Source organism: Camelus ferus, chromosome 1 (genome assembly GCF_009834535.1).
Source record: "Camelus ferus isolate YT-003-E chromosome 1, BCGSAC_Cfer_1.0, whole genome shotgun sequence".
Lineage (NCBI taxonomy): Eukaryota > Metazoa > Chordata > Mammalia > Artiodactyla > Camelidae > Camelus > Camelus ferus.
In genome coordinates, this window is record NC_045696.1 from 93836374 (window position 1) to 93863167 (window position 26794).

The following is a 26794-nucleotide window of genomic DNA, read 5'->3' on the forward strand; positions in this document are numbered from 1 at the left end:
CTGACTTCCACCATATAGACAAGTTCTTCCAATCTTGTACTCGATGAAAATGGAATCCTACAATACTGTGTGCTTTTGCACCTGGCTGCTTTTGTTCACCATATCCACTCAGTATTGAGAACACAAACCTCACCTCCAGATGGCATCTGATGCATGACTCGCACTGCCGTCCCCAACCCTTCCTGATGCTCCCCTCTGCACAGCTCTGTCACACGCTGGGCAGCTGTGGGCCTCCTGAAGGCAGGCATCTTACCTACTCAGTTCACCGCACTACCTCTAGAACACTGCCTGCGCACAACAGAAGTTCAATAAATGCTGACCTCTGATAAGATTCCCACTCATTATCCCCAATCTTTTATCACCTTGTCTGTTTCTCTGATTGGGCCATAAACTCCCCAAGGGCAGAAACTGGGTCTTGTAAATAGTATTAGGGAGCACGTATGTGCGAGGTACCATACTTTTTTGTATTTGGCAAGTACCATCTAATCTTTACAACAATCTTGAAAATATTACCTTTATTATTTCTACCCTTTTTAGAGGACAAAGCTCAAGTCTGGAATACTGCTCATTGTAAAACTGCTAAGTGGTAAGATCAGAATATAAGCCAGGCAGCTGGAGATCAGTGACTCAGTGATGTAGTGTCCCCTAGCAGGTGCTTACAAAATAACGAGGGAAGGCAGGAAGGGCAGAAGCTGCAGCCTGCTGCAAGACAGACTTATTTAAAAGAAAATGGGGATGGGCCCTGTTGGAGCTGGTGTGTCAAGGAGTAATACACACAGTTTACACAGAAACTGATGACACCATCTTGCTTTTAAAAACTCTCTCCCTGATACAGGACAAAGGGCTTTAGGATGGTTTATAAGAACAAGAAGCACAACCTCCTTTAAAATAATCCCAAGCAAACACTTAAATCTTTGATATCTCTCTGTTGGGTAAGATCTCTTTTTAAATTCAGGCTCAACTAGAATTCCCAAAGCACAGAGGCAATTGAAAACTAAACAGTATCTTAAGGATGAAGAGCTGTTTGCCGAGAGTAACCTAACAAGAGCCCTGTGCGTCTCTGTATGCGGTACCCAACACGTCAGACTCATCTTGGGCTCACCTCGGCGTCTTTACATGGCCCTGCCGCCGTCCTGCATGTGGGACCCGCCGGCCGTGGAACGTCTCTGGCACTGAGTGGCCGGTTTTAGCGGGGGCCTCACCCCGCAGCCAGCTTCCAGAAGTCCAGATGAAATCTTTCGCTCCTGTGGCATGCTGCCTGGAAGCTAACGGCATCCCTTAGACACGGCGGCCCCTCACAGGGACTCCAGAGGACAGAACAAGACACTCCTTGTTGCCTGGCTGAAAGGAGCCGCTTCTTGAAATGGCTTCAATTGAATCAGTCCCACCCCCTCTTAGATGCCATCAAAACCGCACGACATTACCCGGGGCTTCCGAGAGCCGTGCCAAGGAGCTCCCTCCCATCGAGAGGCAGAAAGCACGGCATCTCTAAAGCAGGGAGGAGACTCGCTCCGCATAAAATGGAACTCTAAGAACAACAACAACAAAACCAGGGCGTAGACGTACCCATTATTAAACTTAGGTATCAAGCCCAGGGCTCACGCGAAGCCAGCTATTTTCTTCAGGGACAGTATGAGACAGTCAACACGAATTCACCATCCACCCGACGCCCAGTTCACTGAGATTTCCCTCTGCCCAAACGAAGCGACAGAGTCAGCGAGGCGGCACTAACGGCGACCCGGGGCACATCGGCTTCCAGGGCGCTCCGGACCCGCCTTCCTTCCCTCATCCACCGTTCACTGAGTCCCTGCGGCAGCCCCGTGCTAGGCTGGGGTTGCCAAGTGAGTACAACGGGGTCTCTTACTCTTCACAGCCCTCACTGTGAAGGAGCAGACAGAGCAGAAAACACACGCAAAATCCAATACATCGTGCAGTGCAGGATGGACCCTCTACATAAAACCCACTCAACTGAGAGAGAAAGGAAGCTGGGTTGAGAAGAGACCCTTTTAACATAAACAGCTGGAAACGCAGCCTTCTCTGTGCGTGGCAGGAAATGCTGCATCTGCAGTTCCCTGCTCAGGAGCGAGCTGTCATAGCACCTTGTCCCGTCCCTCGAATGAGTAAGTAAGCACAGGAGGTTTAGACTTAATTGCGCACAGATCGAAGAGACAGCCAAATCGGACTTCTCACTGAATTACAGGCATCTGCTAGAAAAGATAGATACAGACTGAGAAAGTGGAAAGCAGGCTTTGGAACCGTGAGGCAGGACAGCGGGTAAGACTGAAGGGGACGAACGCCCACCCAGGGCTTCCCCGATGAGGGGGTCTCCCTGGTTTTTCCATAGTAGCCAAGAGATCTCAGCTGCTGTTTAACCTTCCTTTTATCCTTCTAAAAATGGCGTTTGACCAGGTACCTTCTGTGCTCCTCCTCACAGCCTGCAAATTTACCCGTGGTTCCTTTTGAAACTCCTATACCCATGGTCACTGGGGACAGAAAGTCCTCTGAGCCTTCCTAGGATTGTGGAGACACTGGGTTTTGCTTGCTCTCTCACACGTCCAGTTCAATAAACTGACCCATGAAAGGAAACCCACAAGGTAAAAAAAAGTCCTGGAGGATGCTGTGCGACAAACCCTGAGAAAGCTAAACACCAGCGGCAGTGACTGATTAAAAAAATCCAGCCAAAGCAAAATAGTTCCCCTAGCCCACTAAGAGTTTTAGAATTGAGTTTCTGTGACACGTTGCATAATTAAGTCAATTGTTTCTTCTTTATCATCTCCAACAGCTCATGAGACCTAGTCTGGTCCAGAACCTGGCATTAACCTCAAGTGGGTAATTACCTGTTTCCCTGAAGAAAGACCCACTCCATCACCTGCCCTCCTTTTATTGGAGTCAGTGACGAGGATCACAAAAGATTAAATCTTTTTAAAGGCACTGTACAAATGTAGAGTATTCGACGTAGATTCCTGTAATACGTTTTTTCCACATAAATTTTCATCTCTACATTGTGGATTTTCCTTAAAGGATGAAGTCTCAGAGTATGTCAGATGTATTATCTACAATTTTATTCCATCCTCTTTACTTCCTGGTAATTGAATCATTAACAGAGGCAGGAAGAGCACAAAAGACAGCCTGCAAACAATGCCCCTTTATTAGGAGGCCCAGGAATGGGTGCGCTGAATGGCTGACAGGACCAGCCACATCCATTAGGCTTTTAGTTCATTCTGGGAGAGAGAAATTTTGAAAAGGATCTTTGATTACAGTTTCAGGTGATTATATCCTAAAACTAAATCTAATGGCCGAAGAAAGTCTGCAGTTCATTGCTGAACACGTCCTGATGCCTCACCCCTGCACAGGCTGGACCCAAATGCCATCCACATTCCACGGCGGATGCAGGAGGCCAAGGACGCCACTTGCCGCAGCCTCGCTCGGTGCCAGCTGCAGCTGTCTGGGCTTCATTTTAATGAAGGCAGACAAAGGGGGCTCTTGGGCTCCAGCGGTCCTCTTGAAAGGCCAGAGGGAAAAGAAGTGACAGCAGTAAAACATTCTTCCTTTGTCCTTTTTTAAAGGATGAGCTTCTGTATTTTTCACAGACTACTGTCTCCCTAACAATACAATGACTTAAGATCTTTAACGAACAAATAGATATAACACAGCATGGCTTAGACTTACATCCTAGAAAAAGCTTAACCACATCCTTAATAGAAAGGCTGAAAAACAAGTGGAATTTAGATAAAGCTTGTTCTAGCAGCACAACAATGAACAGAGATGGCTCAGGAAGCAGGATTTCCCTACATGTGGCTACTAGTCTACCTTGCCATGGATACAGAAAAGCTAATTATATTAACTGTGAGGCAATTCCAAAAAGACTTATTGGGAACCTACTTTGTAGAAAGTGAGACAAGGACAAAACTGGAGCTGAGTGTGGAGATGAGTAATAAAACGGTGCAGAATTGACTGGAGAGGAGAAAGGTTAGATGGCTATGAGGGTGGTTCAAAAGATAAAGGATATATGGGATGTCCTGGAAGAAGGCAGGGGGAGGGAAACACGTGGAAAGATGCAAAAGACTTTCCTATGGGAAGAACCAGTCCAGGATGGATTTGTTCAGATCCAGGAGCATTGGAAATGACACCAATTCTCCAGACTGGATAACTTGAAATAGCACCGAGGGTACCATTTACAGAAATGCGTGTGTCAGGGAAAGCAGCGGGTCATGGTGATGACTGGTTCTAGGCAGGCTGCATTTCTGAAGGGACAGTGAAGAGGAATGGTTCCACGTGAGAGCAAAATGAAGAGCGCACAGATAAAATCTCCAAAGGGGGTTAGTTAGCCTGAGAGAGCTGGATGGCCAAGAAAATTAAACGACATTAGAGGTAAAAACAGGAAGACCGGACAGCAGGGTACGGTACCCAGGAAGCCACTGCCCATCTTCTGACAGAGCGCCCTCCACTGGCTGGCAGAGGAAGAGGCCATACTGAAGACAGTTAAGGAAGACCTCGATGGACGGCGTCCACTGCTCAAGCCAAAAACCCAAAGCATCATCGATTCTTTTCTCTCACCCACAGCCACCTCAACTCATCCAATCTGTAAGTTGGTCTTATTGTCTCTGCCTCCACAATGTAATGTTTCCTCCAGCAGACCACAGCCCACGCCACCATCAGGATGCCCCTGGACTGACGCAACAGGACCCTAACTGCCTTCCCCACTGAAACTTCCTGCCTCCACACCAATCTTCCATGGAACTCCCCACTCTGGCCTGTGAGGCTCTAAACCTGTGCTCCTCAAAATATCTGGGGTGAAGAACTGGTCCTCACCCCTTTCCTACCCCTGCTCCAAAATAAAAATGAGTGACTGTTAAAACAGTCACATGCTTTGGTGCTGCAGAAATGTCAAATTGCTATATATTTTTAACTGTGTCCCTCATGCCAAGCCAGTAACGGTTGAGGACTGGTAGCCCACAGACCACACTGGAGTAGCTCTGCTGAAACACTCTGGCTCCATCAGCCCCTCCATCACATACCCTCTCCCTGGCTTGTTCTGACGTAGGCACTCTCACTATGCTCAAGCCAAGTTTGACGGCCTCGAACTCGTTTCCCTAGGAGTTTAGCACTTGTGCCCTCTGCCTGGACCACTGCCCGCACTTTTTCACAGGTGGACTCCTTCCAGTCAGTCACTCAGGGCTCAGTACAAATATAACCTCAGAGAAGTCTTCCTGCCCCAGCTAATTCAGAGAACGTATCCCCACCTCTAGGACTTAACGTTCACTGTGAATACATCACCTGGCTTTACTGTCTCCACTGCACTTACTTTTAAAATTGGATGAAGAAGAAATGCTTTCCCATGTCCCAGCTCACTCTGGGCACACAGACATAAGTTCTTCCCTGGAACAGAAGCCCCCAGAGGGCGGGACCCAGTCTCTACTGTCTGTCCACTGCCACATCCCAGCACTTAGAACGGCACCTGAAAGGATACAAGTACTCAACTAGAATTCACGGAGTTAACAGGGAGACGTGAAAGCTACTCTCTCGAGAAGGGCAGCTGTAAAGGGAAGGAGAGACTTAGAGGTGGGGGGCGGGCTTGGAGCAGTGCAGCAGAGGGCAGGGGAGACAGCAAACGTGGGGAGAAAAGTGAACTAACAGGAGTGGTACGCACAGCAGACACTCGGAATTCTCAGGGGCAAGATCACCAGGAGCAGCACCGAGGGGTTTCCTTGCAGAGGAAAGACAGCGAGAGCTCTGAGAATGAGACATTTGGTAATTCAGGGAGTTCTGAGAATGGCATTCCAGGCAGTGGGAAAAACACAGGCACAGGAGCAAAAAATAAGGAAGTTTCAAGTGGAAAATAATTCGGGGGATGCAACATCTGTTCACCTATTCTGTTATAAAATCTTCCAAACCATATGATGCCCTAAATATCACCCCCAGATATTTAGTCTGTGGACTTAAAAAAAAAAAAAAACTGCGTGTTTTAGTAGTTTCTCACATTTAATAGCAAGTGGCTTCCTGGAGTTTCCCTTCCAGAGCCAGAACAGGCCAAGTTGAGCAGCAGGGTAGGGGTGGAACAGTCCCCTGGCTAGCAGCTTCTCGGTAAGAAGCTCTAAAATTTGCTGTCAGAACACTGGATTCAGGAGGGTCAAGTTTAGTCCCACCTTTGGCAGTAACTCACTTCCTGTGTGACTTTAGGCAAATCACTTCACTTTCGTGAGTCTCATCTCACATCTGGGGAAAAACCGAGGGAGCTGGATGGACTACACACTCTAATTAGGGTCATACACATACATTACTGTCTCAAGACGCTTTTGAGAGTCAGAGTTGTAGGTGCTATTCTTATTTTGACAGAACAACAAATACAACATTGGTCCCGAAGAAACCAAGGTGTACAGTCCACCTTCCTCAGATGCTGAAGCTCTGAAGCTCTGCCTGGAGACACACCCAGGGTCCCTCCCTCAGGTTCTGTAGCTGGCTCAGTGCCTGGCATGTCCCAGAGGCTCACAAAGCATTTGCCCCATTTCATTTTGGTGAGTGTCTCTGCATCATTAATGTGATCAGAGCTACCGCTCTGCTCTTCCGGTTTCACTGCCCTGTGATAGCTGCATGTCTGTGCACAACAGCTGCACTCTTCCTACTGCTGATTTTCCATTCCGTGTATCCTCACATGGCCTCTGCTAAGAACAGGTTTTCAAACAAGGTAAATATTTAGCTTTGAACCCCACTCTTTTTCACACTAAGAAAGTAGCCAAAGAATGTACGCCACTGGTCTGAGATTCTGCAATTACTCAAAGCCAGAGTGATGGTGAAAAACCTTGTTTTCTCAACTAGATTGCTAGCAGACCATTTTAACCACATAAACCATGAAAGAGAGAAAAGCTAAAAAAGTCACCTATACATTTTGCAAATCTCAGAAGCAAAGAAAACATTCTACCTGGACCAGAACTGATTACTCAAAACCAGGTAGCCCAGGGCTGACCTGTGCATTTCCAAATACAGCACAGAATAATTTGCTCGACTTTTAAACAGCTCAGTTTTTTTTTTTGAGCAAAGTGCATCTTGGCTGTCATATATTTTCTTTCAACACCAGTGATATTTTATGCCTTGTATGTTTAAAAGTATTTGTCCATTTATTTCCTTTCCGACTGTAACTAAGTTAGTGGTGGGGAGGGGAGTGACAGAGTCACTCCTTCCGTACCCGAGACAGCTGCCCCTCTGCCCCTTCTGGAATGTTCTCTTGCTATTAATTAAAGAACGACAAATATGAGTCATCCCTACGGGTTTATGGGTGACATAACCAGACATTCTGAGAACGTGTCTGACTGAGGAAATGAACATGCATTCAGTCCACGCAAGATCAAACAAGAGGGTGGAACAAAGGCTACAGAACGTCCCAGGAAGACAGATGGAGCCTCAGTGTAGAAAGAGCTGGACCCGCCGGTTTACTGCCTACTCTCCTGGAATAATCTCGGAAACCAGCGGCAGAGATTACATAAATCATGGATGAGACAGTCAGGAAAAGTTATGCTGATATGTTTTAAAGAACAAACAATCCTGATAAACACCGAGAAAAAGAAAACACAAAGTGAAACCAACAACACTTTCTCCCCTACTAACAAGGACAAAAGAAAATCTCTTTCTGAGAATTGTCTAGAACGTCTGGGCAAGTGCTAATCTCCAAAGTGTTTAAGACTTTTTCATCCTTAAAATCCTTTAAGATCCAAAGCTCAGAGACACTCAGTTCTCTTTTTCAATAGCGGCTTCCCCAAACAGAGGAAGTCTATCTGTCTTCACAGCCAAGGGGTTTAATCATCTTTAGAGTCGAAGAAATGCCTTCCTCAGCCCTGTCCTGGGTGTGTCTCCTGCACAGACCACCCCTCCCCCTAAGGTGCCCTCCCCGGGGCAAACAAGGAGGAGCATCCTTGGAATGTGGCAGGGCTTCCCGTCAGCTTTCTAGAAGAATTCTGGGACCTGAGGAAGAGGCATTTCTTTGTTTTACAAACAGACACATAGGATGACACTCCTTTTCTTATTCATTCCATCAGTGAGCTCTCACGTGCATTTGGAATACTCCCTTTTGGCTGTTTTTAAATCTCAAATAGCTTCCTATCCACCAGCCCTCTAGGTGTTCTTCACCCCTTTGAAAAGCTACTTCTAGTGGCCAAAAACATGAACCGACCATTTAGTTGTATGTGGTGCCTTTTTTTCTGTCTCTCTTCAATGATCCAGGGACCCTGTTAAAATACTCTTAAAAAAGTGAAGATCCTCTCTTCGTGTTGACTTTCGCTAGGATTTTGTTGCAGTCTGAGAGTTGTTACTGACCAGCGGCTGATCTATTTTAATCACACCCTGTGGGAAGCGCGGGGACACAGGTGGGAGATGGTGTAGGAGCCTCAGAGGACCAGGAATTAGGGAACTTCTCCTTTCCCTCCACTGCCCACCCTCTGACCCACCATAACACCTGCCTATGTTAAGTGTTCTAAGAGCAGGTTTCTGGTTTCCAAACAAGTTGGTCAACCATCTTTAAGTCAACAAAATCGGGAGGGTGGCCTTGAAATTTAAGCCCCCTTCCGTTCATCGCGTGTGAGGACAGACTGCGTACTAACTGCTGGTTTGCAGTACAGACACGATGACTGTTCTGCCTCTGCATAAACGCTGGATGGGAAAGAGGATTCACCAACATGTTTCCCCAAACTGAGGATCTCTGGACAGAAATCACTGGGCTCTTTGCTGTCTGGTTGACGGTAGATGACTGAAAAATGACTTCAACTCCATGGCTGAGAAAACTTATGGCCTAGAATCAAACTAGCAGTAAGTCATATTCCTAGGGCTCCTGGGTCATATTTTTATCAATGATTAAAATAAAATGATGTTTAAGCCACTTTTAAACATAAAACCACACTACCTGAAGTCCAATGCATCCATCAGGATTCATGGGGACAAAAATAACACTGTCCACCTCTCAGGACGTGAGAGCATCACAAGGAAAAGACGAGCATCCGTATAAAGCACCCAACTCTATGTTTGGTGTGTAACAGGCATTCAACAAAAAACCAAGTAGGAGGTACTGTTTCCAGCTTTCAGGGAGTCTGTGGACCACGGGTAATTGGGTAGGGAAGCCCCAGAGCAGAGATTCTGAAACCTCTCCTGGCATTACTTACTGCGTCTCAGCTCCCAGCAGCATCTCCACTCTCTCGTTCGCGTGGTTACTAAGGACCGTCAGCGTGAAGAGGTGAATGGCAGAGTTCTGTCTGGAATACAGCATCGTCGAACTGTTCTTCCCTGGAGAAGAATTAAGCTCCTCACTGTCACAGTACTCCACCAGTAGCTGATCTCTTAAAGAATAATCATTGACATTGTAACTTTCTTCACTGTAAAGAGAAGGGGAGAAAGAACACGTGTAATTCAGGGGTCAAGGCTGTGACACTGTCATTTTTCAAGTCACATTTCTGGGAAGGTGGTGAGGGAGGGAAGGAGGACAGGGAGGGAGTGATTTATTTTAAAACAGGAATTGGAGAGGGGAGGGTGTAGCTCAGTGGTAGAGTGTGTGCTTAGCATTCATGAGGTCTTGCGTTCAATTCCCAGTACCTCTGTTAGAATAAACAAATAAAATAATAAATAAGTAAAAATAAAATAAACCTAATTACCTTCCCCCCTCCAAAAAAAAGTCTTTAAAAAATAAATAAAATAGGAATTGGATTTTGAATTATATCTGATTATGAATCAATATAACCCTCCAAAATTAAACCTATTAATTACTGTTCTTCCGTGATACACTAAGTTGTATCTTAAGTATAAAAGCAGTATTAAAAACAATGATTAAACCCTCTAGGTTTCATCTTACATCATCCTGAGATTGTTATAACAAGTGAGACACGCACACATCGTGGTAACGCTGGGACAGTTACGCTTCCCCAGTCTTACCTCTGTCCGCAGGGTAAAGAGGGCGTCTCAAACCTCCTCACACTCTGGGTAATGAGGCTGCACTCCCAGCCTCCGAACCACCAGACCCAAGAGGGGAGAAGAGCCCCGGAGGTCTGCGTGCTTCTGGCAAGATGCCCACCCCACCCTTCTCTCCCACGGGCACAGCCTCACCACCTGCTTCCGCCCAAGACCCCCGGGTATTCTTCCTTCCCCTGGAGGCACGCTCACCCCATAGCACTGTGAGTGAGCCTGATCTGGCCCCATCTCCCTGAGCCCCTCGGCTGGGTGCTGAGTCCTTCCACTGCATCCTCCAGAAATGCACCTCGCTCAGGGAATCCAGCAAACTCTTCTAAATCCACATTCTCATCTCCAAATTCTCCCTTTAAACCTTCTTGCCTTAACAGAAACTTGGCTCTTCCTAGAGAACACAGCCTCTGCTGAAGGCTCTCTGCCTGCTTGAGTCTCATTACTTCTTCCAGACAATGATCGCTTCCTCCTCCCAGACAGTCCTCAGCTAGAAATGATGCCATCAGTCTCCAGCCCACCATCACAGTCAGCTCCAGACCCCTGGATCCTGCCTTATCCTCACTCATGAGTTTAGCTGCTGGCTTACTGTCTCCAGCACTACTACTTTCTTGAATTTCCACGTAGCAGATCCTTCCATTACCTGGCCTCTCAGTTCCTTGACGTCCCTCTTCTCCGGTGACTGACCTCATCGTCACCACCTGCCTGTAATCCTCGTCAAACACCACCATCTAACCAGCACCGCCAGTCTCTCTGACTCACCTGTTCTAAACCTCAACCCCAACAACGTTAACCCCCATTCCTACAACCCACGGACTCCACCACCTGTCTCTCCACCCTTAAACCCTTCATGTCTCTCATTCATGCTTACTAAATCATCCAACTTGAATTTGTTGACACCTAGTAATAATCACTCCTTGCACACATACTCATCTTGGCAAATCCCATCCCTGGTTAGACGCAGCTCCCCTCTATTCTGCATCTGCACCCTCACAGCTGAACATGGCAGAGCTCAGTAGTAACCACTGGGTAAAGGAATGACCATGCAATACATTCTAACATATTCTAGGAACAGTACTGGATAATTACCTTACTTGATAATAATGCAAATGTATGATCTCAGGGGAGCTAAGAGAAAAGAAAAATCCTTGTGCTCACTTCTACTAGGAATTTCAGAATAGGCCATTTTACTCAAGATTTATTAGAGTTTTTTTTAAATTCAGTGGTGGCATCTGCCTGTCAACCACTCCCTTGTAACTCTTTTAAAAACTTTATATAATCTTTTTAAAAATTTAGTTTGACAGATTCCCCCCTCCACCTCCCCAAACCGGGAAACAGTTATATTATCTATAAAAGCAAAATACTGCCTTTTGGTCAAGCCTATTTGTTGCTAGGGTAATAATCTGTATTAACTGAAAGTTCTCATGGCAAGAGCATTTCCAAAGCTCTCCTCAGACTGCCTACAGGCCAGCACAACTGCATTCAGAATATATAAAATATATCTCATATCAAAATAAGGCTCAAAGTCCATGAGATTTTTATAAAAGGAGGAAGCAGGGTAATACCCTTTACAAACAAGTAATGTTATATTTTTAAAAGACCATGTTTACCAGAAACAAAGCAGAGTTTGACAGAGCAAGTACTGGGCTGCACCTCGCAGGCCTGCAAGCCTCGTAGCGGCCCGGCCTCGAGCCCCAAGAGAGAGCCCAGAGACGTCAGTGGTTTATTGGCAAGGGGGTCTCAAGCATTCAGAAGGGTCCGGGAGCAACACTCCAGCATGGACTGCAGACGGCAGGCAGGACACGACAGCAGTCTTTGGTGCTAAGGCGAGAAGAAGGGGCTATTCATAGGGGGAAATGACATCAGGCAGGCTCGTGTCTTATCTGGGAAACCAGCAGCTGGGGCACATCCCTCACAGCCCCTCAGGTTAACAACCATCATGAGGGCAGATGTTTCCCTTTAATAAACGAGCAGGTGGAGCCGTTCTGGCCTAAGACAAGATCAGTTACCAGCTGGGGCAGGAGGTGAGCACACTCATGTGAGTAAGACGAAATGAAGCAGGGACTGGTCCAGCAGGGGCCGTGTAGAGAGCAAGAGGACAGCCATCCTGCGCGGCCAGACCATACAGAGGTGAAGATTTTAACAGTGTCTAGATATCTCAGACAGAGATGTAATAGCCCAGGACTCAGGATAAAACCAAAAAAAAAAAAAAAAAAGCAAAACCTCAGCATCAAGAACAGGAGGGAAAACCAGATGAATGAGGACCTCTTTGTTACTGTCCTCCGTCTGCACCTCCGAGTTACTCTTGATCCAACTCACCAGTTTTACTTAAAGTTAAACTTTAAGTTAAAGTTACCTATTTCCAGTTAAAAATAATTCTGCTTCAGCCAGAGAAATCCAGGCTCCCAAATGTTGTGCACATGAGGTAGTTAGGCAGTGCTCTCAGCAGTGACACTGCATACGTATTCTCTGTATTCCCAAAGAAATAAAAGGCAAAGAAATCTACACGCTATAGAGCCATCACTCAAGATGACTCATATTCAAAAAGTCTTCACCATTAAGTGGTTTTCACTTCTATTACCCCAATGGAATTCAAGACCAAGGGTTCACAGGAAACTAAAGTAAATGAATATGAATAAACAAGGTAAGTCTTTTTTTCCTCTTAATTTTCAGAGTTCATGTTTCCCCCAGTATTTGCCTAAATACAAACAATACCAGCTAGTGTGTTTCAGTGATGCATTAAATCTTTGTCTTTGGCGGGTAACTAGAGACAGAACAAGCAGACAAATGAACAGAATGTTTTTTCACTGTTCTCGTAAGGCATGACAACTACAACGCCATTAAGAACGAGGGTGACCGTTTGACCCAGTTCCTGCCTGTTGTCCTCTCACACGTCCAGCTGGGATGAAGAAGAGCAGCCACCTACCTGATTTACAGCTACGTAAGTTCACTCAAGGTACCAGTTTCCACACATCTGCACATCTGGGTCACTGGATCTGCCTGAACACTGAATGTTCCCACTGTTCTGACTTCTGTATCCAAAATACGACGCAGGAAACAAGTTTGCTGTGTTTTTTTTTTTAACTGACTCAATAGTGTCACCCAACATCATGATTTTATGCAGACCTGTGAACTGCTTCATTATGTAAATAAGTAATGTCTACAACTTCTCTACTCCTTTAATGAATTTAATAGAAAAAAACTTGATTTCACTGAACGTTGTCAAGTATGTTGATTATCTTCAGCTGTTCTTCAAACCCAATGGGATAGAACTGAGGAGGAGCTCACTCTTGCTAGAATGTTCATGCTCACTCACACACACACACACACACTCACTCACATACACCTACATGCTTAATCTCATAAAGGTTCAAAACAGTATTTTTCTCCTCTCTGAATCCGCAAAATACTGAATGAAATCCATTCTCCTAATGTCAGCAGCCCCTACTCTGTCTCTCAGGTTAGTACAGCAGGGTAACTGTTAAAATACATGCTTAAGCAGAAGGTAAAGGGGAGAAGCCACAGTCAGACGCAGCGCTTTCAAACCGCGTCCCTGCCTCCGCCAGCCACCCATGCCCAGTAAGCACAAAGCAAGCTCAGCCAGGCTGGGAACTGACCCCTTTCCTGAGGGAAGCTGATGCTAATCAGACTTTCCCGTGTTTGTTTCCACCATTTAACAAACATATGGTTTACATAGTCTTGGGAACAATTTGGATCATGTAATTAGGAAGTTAAACTGCTCAGAAAGAGGCAAATGGAAAAGCCACCTTTCCTCACACGGCGAAGTTTATATGTCCACTTCCTCTGATTGTCCTGTGCGCGCTCAGTTACCAGCGGCTCCTCTCCCTACCAGTCAGCTGCTCTGCGGTGTAGACAGCGATGGGTCTCCCTGTCGAAACCCACTTAATGTCCTAGTAACATTTGTTGAGATTCCTTTCTTTTCTTTTTTTAACAAGATAAAAAAAAAAAAAAAAACTATCCCAGAGAACAGGGTATGGTGATAAATAAATCCCTCGCTCACTCGTCCCTGGAAGGCATTCTTCTGTTGAGCAGCTCAGCCAGCATTTGGTTCCCTCCATGCAACCTGGCAGCATGGGCTGGAAAATGGTCCACCTTTTTGTGAAGAGTGGACTTCTTCAAGTGATTATTATGGAACACTTTTGACTTCCTCACCCAGAAGTTTCTATAAAGGTTGGAATTTTTCATAATGGGCGTATATTGATTACTTTTAAATCAGGACAACTCTGACAGCTGCATACAACATACATACGCTTTTAGAACAGCAAGGCAGCCTGTGGACACATGCAGGTGTGAGTGCAGCATGGCAGACGCCAAGCTCAGCACAGGACTCACGCTGGGAAGGAGCGGGATGAAGGGGATGGTGGTGGAGAGGTTTTAGGTGTATCTGCAGTATTACATCAGGGATTTGTTTAAAAAGAGCTCTGACGACAGCGATGTAGCAAAAATTAATACCTGGTAAACCTGGATGACAGGCATGCTGATGTCTGATAATTTTCTGTATGTTTGAAATATTTCTCAATTCAAGGTAAAAAAATTTAAATAATAAATGCATAGATGTGAAGACTGTCATCATTCCAGGCGTCTGTGGATGCGTGTGGGTACAGGTGAAGTGACTCTTGGGCAATGGAATCTTTTTTGCCCTACAAACAACTGATTATGGGCAGATAACATCACTGAGAATACTACAAGGTGTGAGTGAACTCACTGAAATGGTTGGGTTAAAAAAAAAAAGGCTTCTCTATACATGAATGAGTAACACTCAGAAAATACAGTGGAAGAAGTCATCTTAGTACAAAATATTTAGGATTAAATTTAAATTCCTTCTATATGAAGACAGGCTTCAAATACTTTAGAAGGTCTGAATGGCTAGAAAAGTTCGATATTATAGAGATAACCATTCTTCCTAAATTAATATACAATTTTAACACAATCTTACTGAAAATACAAACAGGGTTTGGGGGAGCAGCTAGGATGGGAAATGGTCAAGCTGATTCTAAAATATGCAGAAAAATAAACACGTAAGAACAGAAAGATTGTGAAAAAGAACGACAGTGAACTAGCCATATGATACATTAAAAACGTATTTTAAAGCTACAGTAATTCAAAGACTGAGACTGATAGGCATTTGCTGACAGAGGGATTAGTGGAACAGAACACTGACCTCCAACACACATGAGAATGTAGTACATGATATAGGTGACATTTCAGAGCTGTGGGATACTGATGGGTTAGTCAGCAAATAATATTGGGACATCTGGGGAAACGTCTGAAAAATCTTTTTAAAGTTGAATCCTAGTCTTACTCTGTAAACCAGGGCATTTCCTTGGACCCAAGCTCTGGGTATAAGAGTCAAGAAGAAGAGGTGGTGATGGGACAGGTCTTTCTGGGGGTCACAGACCCATTAGCACCTGCCTCGTGGCCAGGGCTACACATGCAAATACCTTAGGAAGAGCTCCTACCTGTGCCCTTATGAGCAAACATCTCAGGTACATAGGATGACAAGGAATGAGAAATAGGCTAGTTGACCACGATGGAACCAGGGGTATGAAAGCAGAGATGGAGATGGGGGAAGCGAGGGGAACAGCTAGACTGTAAAGCCAGCATTTCCACACCCCCTGCTTCTCAGCCCTAACTGTGAGCTGTCTCACCTTCCACCTTGGCATTGTTCCGGAACTTTCTTTTAGAGCCAAAATCTGACCAACTACAAGGAGAACGTCCACATATTCCTTTTGTAAAAGAGTTAAATTGAAAAGAAGAGATGCTATCAAGGATTATCCAAAACAAAACAGTGATTTTCTGCATCTGTTGTTGAGTGGTATTTTTTTTTACCTGTTTAGTAGCTCCCTTTCCATTGGCTTTGTTTAAAACACTCACCCAGCAGCTTCCCTGTCCTGAATAAAAACCTTTACCTGAATCTGCTGGGACAAGACAGCTGCTAGCTGTCTCCCAAGCTAGCAGCTGTCTGTATTTTCTCACACCCTTGTGCCCACATGCCAGCAAAACTGCTCCCCAGAGTCATGGCAACCCGACACCCTACCAAATCCAATGACCTGATGTCACCACTACCCTTCTTGGCATCTACAGAATCTGATGTGGGTGAGCACCCGTGACATCCTGAAACTCTATCTTCCTCTTCTAGTGCCTTCTGGAATAGTTCCAAGTCATCCTTTTTTATGGTCATTCCTAGACCCTCTTGCTTTTCTCTCAGGGGTTCATAATGATTCTGCCAGTCTCCCAGTGGGTGGATTCACATGAGTCCATGAGGCTTTATCAGATCAAAGAGATTCTTCCTTCTTTCCTTCAAGGCAAATACAAGAATTTCTCCTCTGCAGATTTCAACTCGTTTCTCTTCCCCTTGTGAAAACACGATTGCTAAACCCCCATGCTCAACCTTGTGCTTAGCTGGAATTAGAAGACTCTAGTTAAGTGTTCCTAGGATTGACTTATGCTGAAATTTACTTTGACTTAAAGAGGTCAAAACACTTTTTTCACATGACTGAAGCTGACTTCCATTTTAAAGCTTGGTTTTAGAATTATACAAACAAAATTTTAGTAGAATAATACCTAATTTTAAAGTAACAAAGTACAGTATAACAGGTACGAGTACAGACTTGATTTAGAATGTCTGGTAAGAATCTCAAGTCCATCACTCACTCGCTTTGTGATCTTCAGCAAGTTACTGATCCTCTCTGTGTTTCAGTTTTCTCACTGGTAAATTGGAGACAGCAGTACCAATCTCTTTGGATTATTGTGAGGATGAAATGAGATAATACATTAACTATCTTGTTGCAGGTGAAGCTCTTACAGTCATGCCTGGATCATAGCCAGTAAATGTTATCAGCTATTACTTTAAATCTTCCCACAGAACATCATGCTTTTAAATTGCCTGACATTTTGTTAAAAGCCTAATAATTATAGGTGCTTTGCAAATGAGCAAGTGAACCAAGCCTAATTAGAGCTAAATACTCGTGGCAAGAAATTCATACTTTGGCAGGGGCTCTGACCAGCAAAACAATGCAAGATACTTACCCAGAAACTGATTTCAAACAGCCTTACTTGCTCAGCTCCTCAAAATAATTCTGAAGACTAACAAACACGCCACTTGCTTCCTAATTCATTGTCAAGATAACAAATAGTAGAGAGGAGGGCTGCATTCGTTGGTAAGATAAGGCTCTGTTGTGATTCACTGGCACCAGAAAAGATGGGCCAGTAAGCCCCAGCATGCCCAGGAAGCCCTCATTCCTGTCACCATGGAGCTCCAGATTCCCCAGCCTGGGCCCTTCTGGCTGCCAGGGGACATCCTGAACCCATGGTCCTCGACAAAGAGGGGCTGGGCAGGTCCAAGAGGCTGTCCCACATTACTGGAGCCTTCTCTCTGGTGTAACCAGAACACAGCAAAGCAGGCAGCTACTGAAGTTCGTGACTCCAAATTACAGGAGTCACCCCCACACTCCAATCCAGGTTTATCTCCACCGGCTTCTTTGAATGAAGGTAAAATATACCAAATTCACTTCTTTCAGCCACAAAGTTCTCCAGCGTCTCCTAATCAAAATGCAAGGGATGTTGCAAGAAAATCACTACTGCAAACACATACACGTGATTCACATCAACTTACGAAAGAAGGAAAGTCGACCAGTGGTTAACCCTCACTCACTTGCAATCTCACAAGGGCTCTTGATGAGAGGGAGAGGCACGGAGTTAAACTTATTTAAATATGGCTGTATTTCACAGGCCATAAATCCAGGTCTGGCCTTAAGAGTGCACCAAACCTTCAGCCGTGTAGCAGTGGCTTAAGGTTTCAAACTGGTTTTTTTAAACAGTAAACTATCCTAGAAGCAGAAGGGCAATAACTTGATTTATGCCAAATCTTTAGAGAGAGACACACAACACTAGGAATATTGATGATATTCAGCCAGTATCAGCCCCTCAACAGGAACTACTCACTGTGGTAAGAGCTCTGGGTGCACCACCTCCTCTGACTCTCACAGACACTCCAGAAGATGACACTGCCATCCCCATTTGACAGATGAGAACACTAAAGACGTTAACGGCAACTTGCCCAAGGTCCACGGCTGGGATGTGAGCGCAGCTGTATCTGCCCGCAGACATCGAGACTGTGCTTCTCAACCAGTGCAGCTGATTTCAACACAGAACTGCAACACGGACTCTTCTTGCAGACTGAGGAAACCATGCCCTCACGACTCGTGACATCAGAGGATCAAAGGTAGGTGGGGTGGTGAGGGAAAAAGAGGAGGAGGCAGAGGAAAGGGGCTCTCATTTCTCTCCCACTCCATCTCTCCATCTTGATTTTAGAACCCGATCCAAGTGGTCAGAAACAACCAGGTTTCATGTTCCAGGAATAAAAGTGCTTTGAGTCAGAGTCAATATCTTTATCCAAGATACTCAAAGTTAATTTCCCGAGGAAGGAGTTTATTTGGCAGAGGGAGAGGGGCAATGTCAGGTGGCCTCTAAAATGGGAAAAGCCGCCAAACTGGAAAAAGCTCAAAATGGGGCCAGACCAGCCATGACCCTTCCCAGGGAGCCTGCACCACTTTATGCTCCTGGGCATTCAAGCTACTTAGGAAAATGGAAGTTCTTACTTCAATCTCTGAACATATGATAACGATCTGGAAATATTCTATTACAGAGAATTCTTTCTTTAAAAACTGAGGATGTGGAATGTACCGCAGAGTCCGAGTTATGTCAATATACACAGCATTTATGGAACTGGGAATCAGGAAGTGGAACTCTTCTGTCTTAAAATCTGCAGGAAGGAAATGTTATGAAAAGGAAACGCTCTTCCCCACACTCTTGACGCTAGATTAGCAAAAGGTAGAGGACAGCTCACAAATGCAGTTTGGTACCACTTCTAACTTTCTCTCCTACGAACAGCAGAAGTATAAAAATACTCACAGAACAAAAACTTGCTTTGGAAAAGGTGTTTATCACAAGAAACAAAAAAAGTGCAAGTTTCCAGGCGATTTTTCCGATGAGGGAAAGGTGAAAATATTCTAGAAAAATGAAAGTAAGAGGTAATGAACATAAATTGTTAAGAGAGGAGGTTCTGGAGTCAAAGACTCAGATTAGAATCCTAGCTTTGCAGAGAGACCTTGAAAAAGAGACTTCAGCGCTCCCTGCCTCAGTGTCCTCATCTGTAAAATGGAAATAATACCAGGTGGCTGTGATAACTCAACGATACGTTGCACGTACACTGAGCACAGGGACTGGCACACTATAATGCTTGATAGCATAGCTTCTTATCATCATTATTGCTATTACTACTTACCTAACTATACACAATGCCCCAAAACCTCATGGCTAGATCATTTGTGGGTGCAGAATCCAGGAGAATGAAAGAAACAAATCAGGATATGATTACATTTACTGGTATAGATAACAAGACAAGACTAGATTTCTGCATTCTTTCAGCCCTGTACCCAGCATGCAGACCAGGCCAGTCTATCCACTTGCTCTGAATGTGCTGCAGCGCACTCCTGGGCGGGCAGGAGCAAAAGGACATTAACCGTCGAGACACACACGAACCACAGCTGGATGGCCAATGCCAGCCAAAGGGAAGTGGGTCCTAAATCTCCAATCACTGTTGTCTTTTTTAAATCTAACCCCCTGCCCCCATTTTAAAGGCAAGGTGTTAGTTCTTTTAAAGAGCTCTTCCTGTTCCCCAAATTGCTCATGTCAATTGGTGTTCTGTGGAATACAAGGTTTCCCAGTTGTGGCTGGAACTGTGCACTGTCTCATCAGCTGCCATCCTGCCCTGCTTCACGGCTGACTTAAAATGCTTATGGCTCTCCTGGTCCCCTTTATCATAAGCTGGCTTCCCCAGCCTCCCTCATAACGACAAGTCTTGTGACCCAAGATCAATGCATGAGATATAACAAGTCTTCTGAAACTGTCTAGGGAATGTTTTCCTCTGCTGATAAAAAAGCAAATCCACTGGAGGAAAGAGCCCCGTTAGTCAGCCTCTGTTCCCCACTCTTGCCTCCCTCCTACATCCCTGAATGAAATCTTGGTGCCTGGACCTGCAGGAGCCACGTGCAACCATGAAGCTCTGTGCACAGGGGTAGAAGGAAATGGCACACTGTGGCCAAAGACCGGGAAGGAGTGGGTTATTGGTGACCACTGGACCCAGCCTGCTCACCCTCGGTCTTCGTGTTTAGAGGGAGAAGTAAATGTCTTTATTGCTTGAGCCACTGCTATTTGGGAATCCTGTTATTTGTAACCAAAGCCTTCCAAAGTGACCCAACAGAAAATCTCCCAAAGGGGAATGGAGTATGTAGAGTTTCCCAAACTCACTTTTCGTGTGTATGTGTGTGTGTGTCTGTGTGTGCAGAATAATTTAACATTTTTATTGCTTAAACCCTTTTGTATGAGTATACTTTTACTTACAGCCCAAAACATTAGTTGACAATAGTACAAAACAGAAACAAACAAAAAACACTTCCTCTATAAAGCACAGTTTTGCAAATGTAATCTTAAGTGGTTTCCAAATAGAGGTTACATGACATTTATGTGCAGCTATTTAGTTTATTGGTAAAACTCCAGATGTGAGAAGCCATATGATAAACAAAGCTCCAGATTTCTTTTTGCCAAAATTAATTTAAAATGAATATATAACGGAGCTGACTACAAAAATCACGTATCTTTTTAAAAATAAAGGAGAATTCAAAGAAATTTTATCTTGGGAGTGGAATGGGGGAGGGCTGCCCATTGAGTAATGCATTCACTCAAATTGTTTATATATAACCACCTACATGATTGACTCACAGTTGACAGATATTTATTAAATGGTCATTATGGGCCAGGCGAAGGCTCTGCATTGAGGATGCAAAGGTCAAACGAGACAGACATGAACACATAGTAACACAAATATTATGACAGAGAAAGTGCAGGGTTTTATGGGAACACAGAGCAGCAGAAATAAACCCACTCTGGAGGGATGGATAAGAACTCCCAGTGGATGTGACAGTTAATCTAAGATCTAAAGAATGAAAGGACTTTTCCAAGAAAAGCTTTGGGGTAGAATGGGGTTACGGGATAGACAGAATATTCCAGGCAGAGAAAGCTGCATGTGCCAGGTCCTCGTGGCTAGAAGCAGGGTTCAGTGAGGCATTTATGCTAAGTGCAAGGTGGGACCATGGAAGGGCTGTTTGCAGGGGACAAAATGAGCCGATTTGTCTTTTAAAAAAACATACCCTGGCTGTGGAATGTAAACTGGATGGAGGGCTGGTGGTATGAATCCAGTTAGGTGTGTCTTCCAGGTGAGTTCAAGGTGCTGATACAAGGGCAGTGGTAATGTGTGAGGAGAGACCGGGGACTGGCGGGGTGGGCAGCATGGTGAGGAAAAGGACAGTCAAAGGGGGCTTTCAGGTTTATTGTGGAGCAACTGAGTGGATGGAACAGCCTTTCACTAAGGATGGAAGAGACCCTGGAGAAGACACAGGTTTGGACATGAAGGTAACCTCTGAGACCTCCAAACAGAGATGTTCAAGTCACATGACCATGATGACATTCAGAAATCTATGGAAAATGGCACCAGTCAATGTTAAAAAAAAAAAAGAAAAAGAAAAAAACTGTGTGTCCTAGAACTAGCTTGAGACCTTACAGCACATTTCTTCATTCTATGTTTAAGTGAGGTGGTGGTGAGGGGCTGGAGAGTACAGGGGGTTGAACTGTGTCCTCCAGAAAACATGCTGAGGTCCTAACTCCTGGGCCCTATGCATGTGGCCTGATTTGGAAAATAAGATGAGATCATTCTGGATTACATTGGGCCCTAAATCCAGTAAGTGATGTTCTCATAAGGAGAAGGAGATTTTGAGACACACAGAGACACGGGAGAGAAGGACAGCTGAAGACAGAGGCAGAGATTGGATTTACGCTGCACCAGCCAAGGAGCCACGGGGCTGCCACGTGTGGAAGAGGCAAGGACAGATTCTCTCCCGGAGCCTTCAGAGGGCTGTGGCCCCACCAGGTTCTTGACTTTGGACTCCTGCCTCCAGAACTGTGAGAGAATAAATGCTTATTATTTAAAGCCACCCAGTCTGTGGTCCTTCGCTCCAGCAGCTGTAGAAACTATTAAAGGGAGGAAAACTGTTTTCAGCTTCAGAAGAAATTGGGAAGGAAGACCGAAGCCAGAGAGAAGGCACCGAGTGAGAAGGACAAGACGGTTAACCACCTTACAAAGTCAGTCTGTGGGGAGTCGGCACCTATTTAGGTCTTCAATTAAGTTTTCACATTTTGAAACTGGGAACAACAGTACTTAATCCATAAGGTTGGACACGGGGCGTAGTCTGTGCCCTGTGATGTAAAAGTAATCATAAGTAAGTTATTACTAGGCACAAACCGGGTGTTATAACAAGTTATTATTGGTTAACCTCTGAGTACAACACAGTAATTGACTCCTTTTCTACTTACAGTATTACTGCTACTCCTGGGTCAGGTCTGATAGATTTGCACACCTTCATTCCTCCGAAGGCAAAGCTGGTTGGCAATTGGCCGTCATTCTAGTACAGTGGTTCTGAACTGGGGGACATATGACAGAGTCTGGAGACCTTTTGGTTGTCACAACTGGGAAGGAGGTGCTATTAGCAAGTAGCAGGTAGAGGCCAGGGCTGCTACTAAAACATGCTACACAGCACGGGGCACCCCCACAACAAGAAGCCGTGAGGCCTCCGTAGTGCGGAGTTGAAAACTCTGCTCTAGAAGCATCCAGATAACCCACAAAGCCTCAAGCATCAAGAATTCACTTTCTCATCCAAAGTAGTCAAGGTGATCACATGGCCTTCTGATACCTGGTAGAACCATATCAAAACAGTGACTCAAAAGCAGCCGAGAGCTGCTTCGAACTTCTTTTTGATATTCTAAACAAGAGTGAAAGTTCCTCACCCAGAATACAGCTCACAGTCACTAGCCACTCTGCCAGTCCCAGCGCAGATACGCGCACACCCTGTACAGCCAAGGCGGCGGCCACACACCCCGTCTGCCAGCATAAACCATCTCAGCATAAACCATCTGCCAGACTGGATCTGGGGAGGAGGCAGAGAAACAGTCCTCCCCAGCAGTCTCTCCCAGGAGCCGGGGAGCCTCCCTGAAACTGAAAACCACCGGAGCCCCAGCAGCTCAGCTCCCTGACTGAACCCTGGAATTCTAATTAGGCAGCAGGAGGTTGGATCGGTCCCACAGAGCTGGCACAGGTAGTTAGCTATCTTCTATGTGCACCTCGCAGCCAAGCCTACACTCTTGCCTTGCTCAGAGCCGCTGCAGCTCCCTCTGGCTGCCCCTGGCATGCGAAGCATTTGCAGTTGCCTCCTTGAAGCTACAATGTAAATACGGCTACGCATACTGTACATTTTTACCCAAGCCTGTTTATCAAGCCTCTTGCTCTGCTTGTCACCCTGACCACATATTCACGTCATCAACAGCTTGAACTTCCAATGCTATTCTGAGAGTCAAGAGCACCTTAGAAATATGATGAGCTAACTAAGAAGGGCAAGAAAACCCTAGTTTTGGTAAAAGCAAAGTCAGGTACTCTGGGTTGCCCTCCTCACTGAAGCTGTATCTCTTTCTTTTATTAACAATACAAATTCAAACATACCTAAGGAAATAAATGTGGGGTAACCAGGAGTGCAACATTAAATACAAGACAAAATGTCCTGTACAGGGCAAAGTACAATGCTAAGCAGAGTAGCATATACCTTAATTGCAACTTTCAGAAGTCTACGTTTATTGTGTTTTATGCAAGGTCAAGAATAAAAGGCGTACCATACTGCTTTAAATACCCTTAATGTTTTCATCACCACAATCAAAGCTACATTTATATTTAAAACTGGCTTGGTACTATCAATATCTATTTTATCAAAAAAATCAAAAGTTTAATTAAAGCTTTTTGTCCACTGAGACAGAATGACTATTTCAACAGCTGGAAGATGTTAAAAGTCAAGAGTTCTGGCATTCGAAGAGTCATATATAATAACTCTCCCCGAAAAACAAAACATTGTGAAGAAAGCCAAAGAAACATACTATCTCATAGGAAACCAACAAAACATAAAAATACAAAAATCCTAATTCCCCTCCAATCTTTATTTATAAAATGTACGTAGTTGCTTGAACTATTTAAACTACCCCAGGTAAGCGAAATTATTTCTTCTTGAAGTTACGGGAACACTATTTTCCTAAGTGTGAAGAATAACCACCAGCATCTTTACGAACTCATCCCCATCACAGTACAGTTTTTCAGGGCAGACCGTACAACGTTCTCATTTCACCTCGACAGCAAGCAGCTGAAATCATTCATAATACAGTCTGATAAAAGGAGCAGAAGGAAAAGCTCACCGTCTGTTTCAATTCAGTTTGATTTCCAAGCTAAAATACCAGCAACCCAGAAGTAGAAATTAAATATTTCACAATAAAATTGGGTATTTATCTTACAGAGATTTGATAGAAGTCCGTTTCCATGATTCTCTGTACCTTGTCTAAACTGTACCCCATGAACTAACTACCCCCGCTCCTGTTATATGCTGGCAATTCGGCCCACTCTCATTGCTTTGATGTGACAATAACACACCCCAGATTTATATTTTCACTCAAAGTTCATATTCTAGGAAAGATGGACTATTTATGGAGGAACAGCAGGGAAGTATTTTATAATCCTGCGTATACTGAGTACAGTTAATAGAGAATGTTCCCTAGAGAAAGGCAGAGCTAAGGGGAGTGTGTGTGTATGTGCGTGTGTGTGCGTGTGTGTGTGTGTTCTGAGTGGGGACAGTCAGAACAAGTGCCATAAGAAAAGACTAGAACAGCCTTCCTCCTGGATGTTTCCCTACAGCCGGACATGACTACACAACCCAAAGTCTAAAGGAATAAACACTCTGCCAACCATGTGACTGATTTTACTCGCTGCGGAAGGGAGTACTGGCGTGTTGCTAACATCCTCCCGGTCACGGGGAGACTCCTTTGGACTCTTTTGGACCTTTAAGAGCAGTGGACTTTAAACGAAGCTACAAGAAGCACGAGAGCTGCGCACCAGCTTGTTCTTGACTGGAGCCACTTCCATCTGTTTCACACAAAGGTTCTGCAGCAGAAGAAGTTAGAAAACTGTTGACTGGGAGTAAAAAGACGCTTGGCTCCCCAGGGATGCCATGAGAATCCAACTACATAAACAGGTAAAATGCTTAGAAGAGAGGCCTGCCCGCGGTGCAGGCTCAGCACAGGCTGGCTGGAGCGATGATGCCGGTGATGACCGGCGTCCTCGCGGCAGAGGAAATTGCAGAAAAATGAAGCACAGATACCACTATGATTCCATGTGCAGAAACCATACACCCAACCTCCAGAGCTCTTAAAGGATCGTCACCTCCAACAGGCATTAGAATCACAGAGCTTTAAACCTGGGTGGACAGCGGCAACACCACAAAAAGGCTTACCTCTTCTTCTTGGTGATGATGAGCACGTCGTTAAAGAGAAAGAAGTAGACCTGCTGTTTGGACGTCCTCTTTGAGAAAAGCACAGTGTCCTCTACGTAGGCTGTCAACTCACCCCTCTTTACCAGCCACCGGGAAGAGGAGACTAGAGGAAAAGGCTACAAAAAGAGAACCACTCAGTACCCAAAGCCCTTTTAGGATTATTCGAAGTAAAACATAAAACACACATTCATACAAATGATTCACATCATGGTGTGCGTCGCTGTTTCACGCAATAGTGTGTGTGATAGTGAGATTTAATCTAAAAAGGATGGTACCTTCTCCAAGAGAAAAATAAGCAAGAACTATTTGTTTTCCAATACAAAGTAACTATTAATATCAACCTGCCTACACGACAACTAAATTTCAATGAGCAACTATTGCTGGGTCAGCCAAAAATTATTTCCCTTCCATCGACCCTCAGCTGAAAAAGACTGATAAGGAGTCACTTAAAACTGAAAAGCCTCAACATGAAATCTGTTGGTAGCAACTGCAGTTATTTTAAATATCACAAATCAGAATCTAAGCATACAGGAAAACACACGTAACTGTAGTTAACAAGAGAAAAAAACAGTCTGCCTCGGCATCATGAACTAAAAAGACTTTATTCAAAAGGAAAAAAAAACCCCTGGAAAAGTACATTTTGTCCGTTGATTAGCTGCTTAACCGTATTCTGGAGAACACCTGTTCTTAAGCTTATGCGGTTGTTTCCCCCACGGAAGTCCATCCCTGAAAGCACCGTGCCACTTCCCGGCCGTGACAATGAAGTTCTTCCAGAATAACCCATCCGAATCTTATAGAAAAGACTGTATTCAAGGAATTACATACTCTCTTTTCTTTCTACAAAGTCAACTGTTTCCAACTGGAAAACTCTCAAAACCTCAGAATAATCCTTACCCTTGAGAGCTCTTTTTTTTTTTTTCCAGTTACCAAAAATGCTTACTGCCAAAAATCTGACTTAAAAATGACATCCATAAAATGAGCAAAAGTTCTTGGACACACAAAAGATAACTGTAGTAAATGTGGTGGAACCAAATGCCATCCATTTCAGGGAGGAATGATTAAAAATAGCCAAAGGAAATTGAGGATATTACAGAGGAAATAAGAAGGCTAGGAAAGGATTTCATTTTTTTTTTTTAATTTACAAAGGACGTTTATAAGAAGGTTGCTCATCCATTCATACACTGTTTTTCTGAAGATTAACAAGGAAGATGTAAGATTATGGCTGACCTCAAAATTTCAGAACTGGCTATTAAAGGCGTTCATGTAGTTTGCAGCCCACAAATCTCAAATCAGACAATGGCAGAGACTTAAAAGGCGACAGACAGAGAGGTTGCTCAGATCACTCAGAAGGACTACAGCAGCATACA

General features: G+C 44.6%; 1 protein-coding gene and 1 long non-coding RNA gene across 4 annotated transcripts in view; one reads left to right on the top strand and one right to left on the bottom strand.

Moving 5' to 3' along the window:
* The window catches only part of ARHGEF26 (Rho guanine nucleotide exchange factor 26), a 117960-nt gene that overhangs the window by 5311 nt on the left and 85855 nt on the right, over positions 1-26794 (bottom strand). For all 3 annotated transcript variants that reach the window (XM_032485961.1, XM_032485945.1, XM_032485951.1), the window contains 2 exons: positions 25389-25543; positions 9147-9356 (listed from right to left, as the gene is read on the bottom strand). In XM_032485961.1, the coding sequence (XP_032341852.1) occupies positions 9147-9356; positions 25389-25543 (365 nt within the window). The remainder of the gene's footprint in view (positions 1-9146; positions 9357-25388; positions 25544-26794) is intronic.
* Positions 1878-4881, top strand: LOC116665686. Its single transcript, XR_004322320.1, has 2 exons — positions 1878-2120; positions 2783-4881. It is a non-coding gene; the product is annotated as an uncharacterized LOC116665686 (long non-coding RNA).